We start from the raw sequence: 1,232 nt of genomic DNA on the forward strand, positions 1-1,232 counted from the left end.
AAAAAAAAAAAAAAAATAACCTCATGCAAGAGAATTTTAAAACAACAACAAAATGTGGTTAAAGGTTAAGTACCTCTAATTTAAAAATCAAAAATTCAAAATGCTATAGTATCTTTAACTTTTTGAGGACTAGCATCATGCTCAAACAAAATGCTCTTTGGAACATTTTAGATTTTTAAAATTACGGTTGTTGAACCCGTAATTATAATACAAACATTCCAAAATCCAAAAAAAGTATGAAATCTGTAAGACTTCTTAGTCCCAGGCATTTCTGATAAGGGATACTTAACCTATATAATGCATAATACAGTAAGAATATACTTCACTTTTAGTAATGGCCAAATATCCCATTTTGATCATAAAAAGTATAAAGTATAATATAAACAGCTCTGTATCTAAGTCTATAGATCAAGACAGTCTTTAAAACCCTCTGATTCAAATCTCACGGAAGCTGATTCAGTGACACTATCCAAATCCTGTTGTCTAGGAATCTAATTCTGTCAAGTAATTGATTTGGATTTGAAAATACTTTATATAGAGATTTTATTACTGTCATGCCATTATGTTGGAGTAGCATTTGAACTATATTATAACAATAACTGTGACTTAATAGCACCCTAGCAGGCACAAGTTCCACACAGCTAAAAACAAAGCAAGGCTGTCTCAAAAAACAAACAAAAAAACAGTAATGTTTTCATCTCTAATAAAAGAACTGCTGGCAAACATTTTAATTATTCTGACTTAAACCACTATGGAATTTCAATTATGAAATACTTTTTAGTGACAATCAGATAAAATCCCCTAATAACCAATATTCTCATAAAAACAAGATAGAAGGAGTACAGATCAGTTCTGAATAGAATTGCCCTATTCATCTCACCAGATTGATCAGCCTTCTCATTGCATGTTCATGAGAGCAAACACATTCACAGGGATCGAATCCACCTTCTGCCATGATTACCCGGCTTGATTTTACTTGACTGTTTAAATCTAGGCGGAAGAAAAAAATACCGTAAGACTGCTATTCAGAGGTATGAAAAGTTTAAATATTATATAGTTTCTTAAAAATATATATATAATATATATACAAATATATATAGTTTATATTTATTAATAACCCTTATCTGTAATTTTTTTTTTTGAGACAGTCTCACTATGTCACCCTCGGTAGAGTACTGTGGTGTCACAGCTCACAGCAACCTCAAACTCTTAGGCTTAAGCGATTCTCTCTC

The 1,232-nt window shown here is 31.0% G+C and overlaps 1 protein-coding gene across 2 annotated transcripts in view; it reads right to left on the minus strand.

Moving 5' to 3' along the window:
* Window positions 1-1,232, minus strand: part of SMIM14 (small integral membrane protein 14) — an 81,034-nt gene that overhangs the window by 53,238 nt on the left and 26,564 nt on the right. For both annotated transcript variants that reach the window (XM_003800686.3, XM_023519625.1), the window contains one exon: window positions 881-990. In XM_003800686.3, coding sequence (XP_003800734.1) covers window positions 881-955 — 75 coding nt within the window. In that variant the 5' untranslated portion in view covers window positions 956-990. The remainder of the gene's footprint in view (window positions 1-880; window positions 991-1,232) is intronic.

Source organism: Otolemur garnettii, unplaced genomic scaffold (genome assembly GCF_000181295.1).
Source record: "Otolemur garnettii isolate 467f Iridium unplaced genomic scaffold, OtoGar3 scaffold00181, whole genome shotgun sequence".
NCBI classification, from domain to species: domain Eukaryota; kingdom Metazoa; phylum Chordata; class Mammalia; order Primates; family Galagidae; genus Otolemur; species Otolemur garnettii.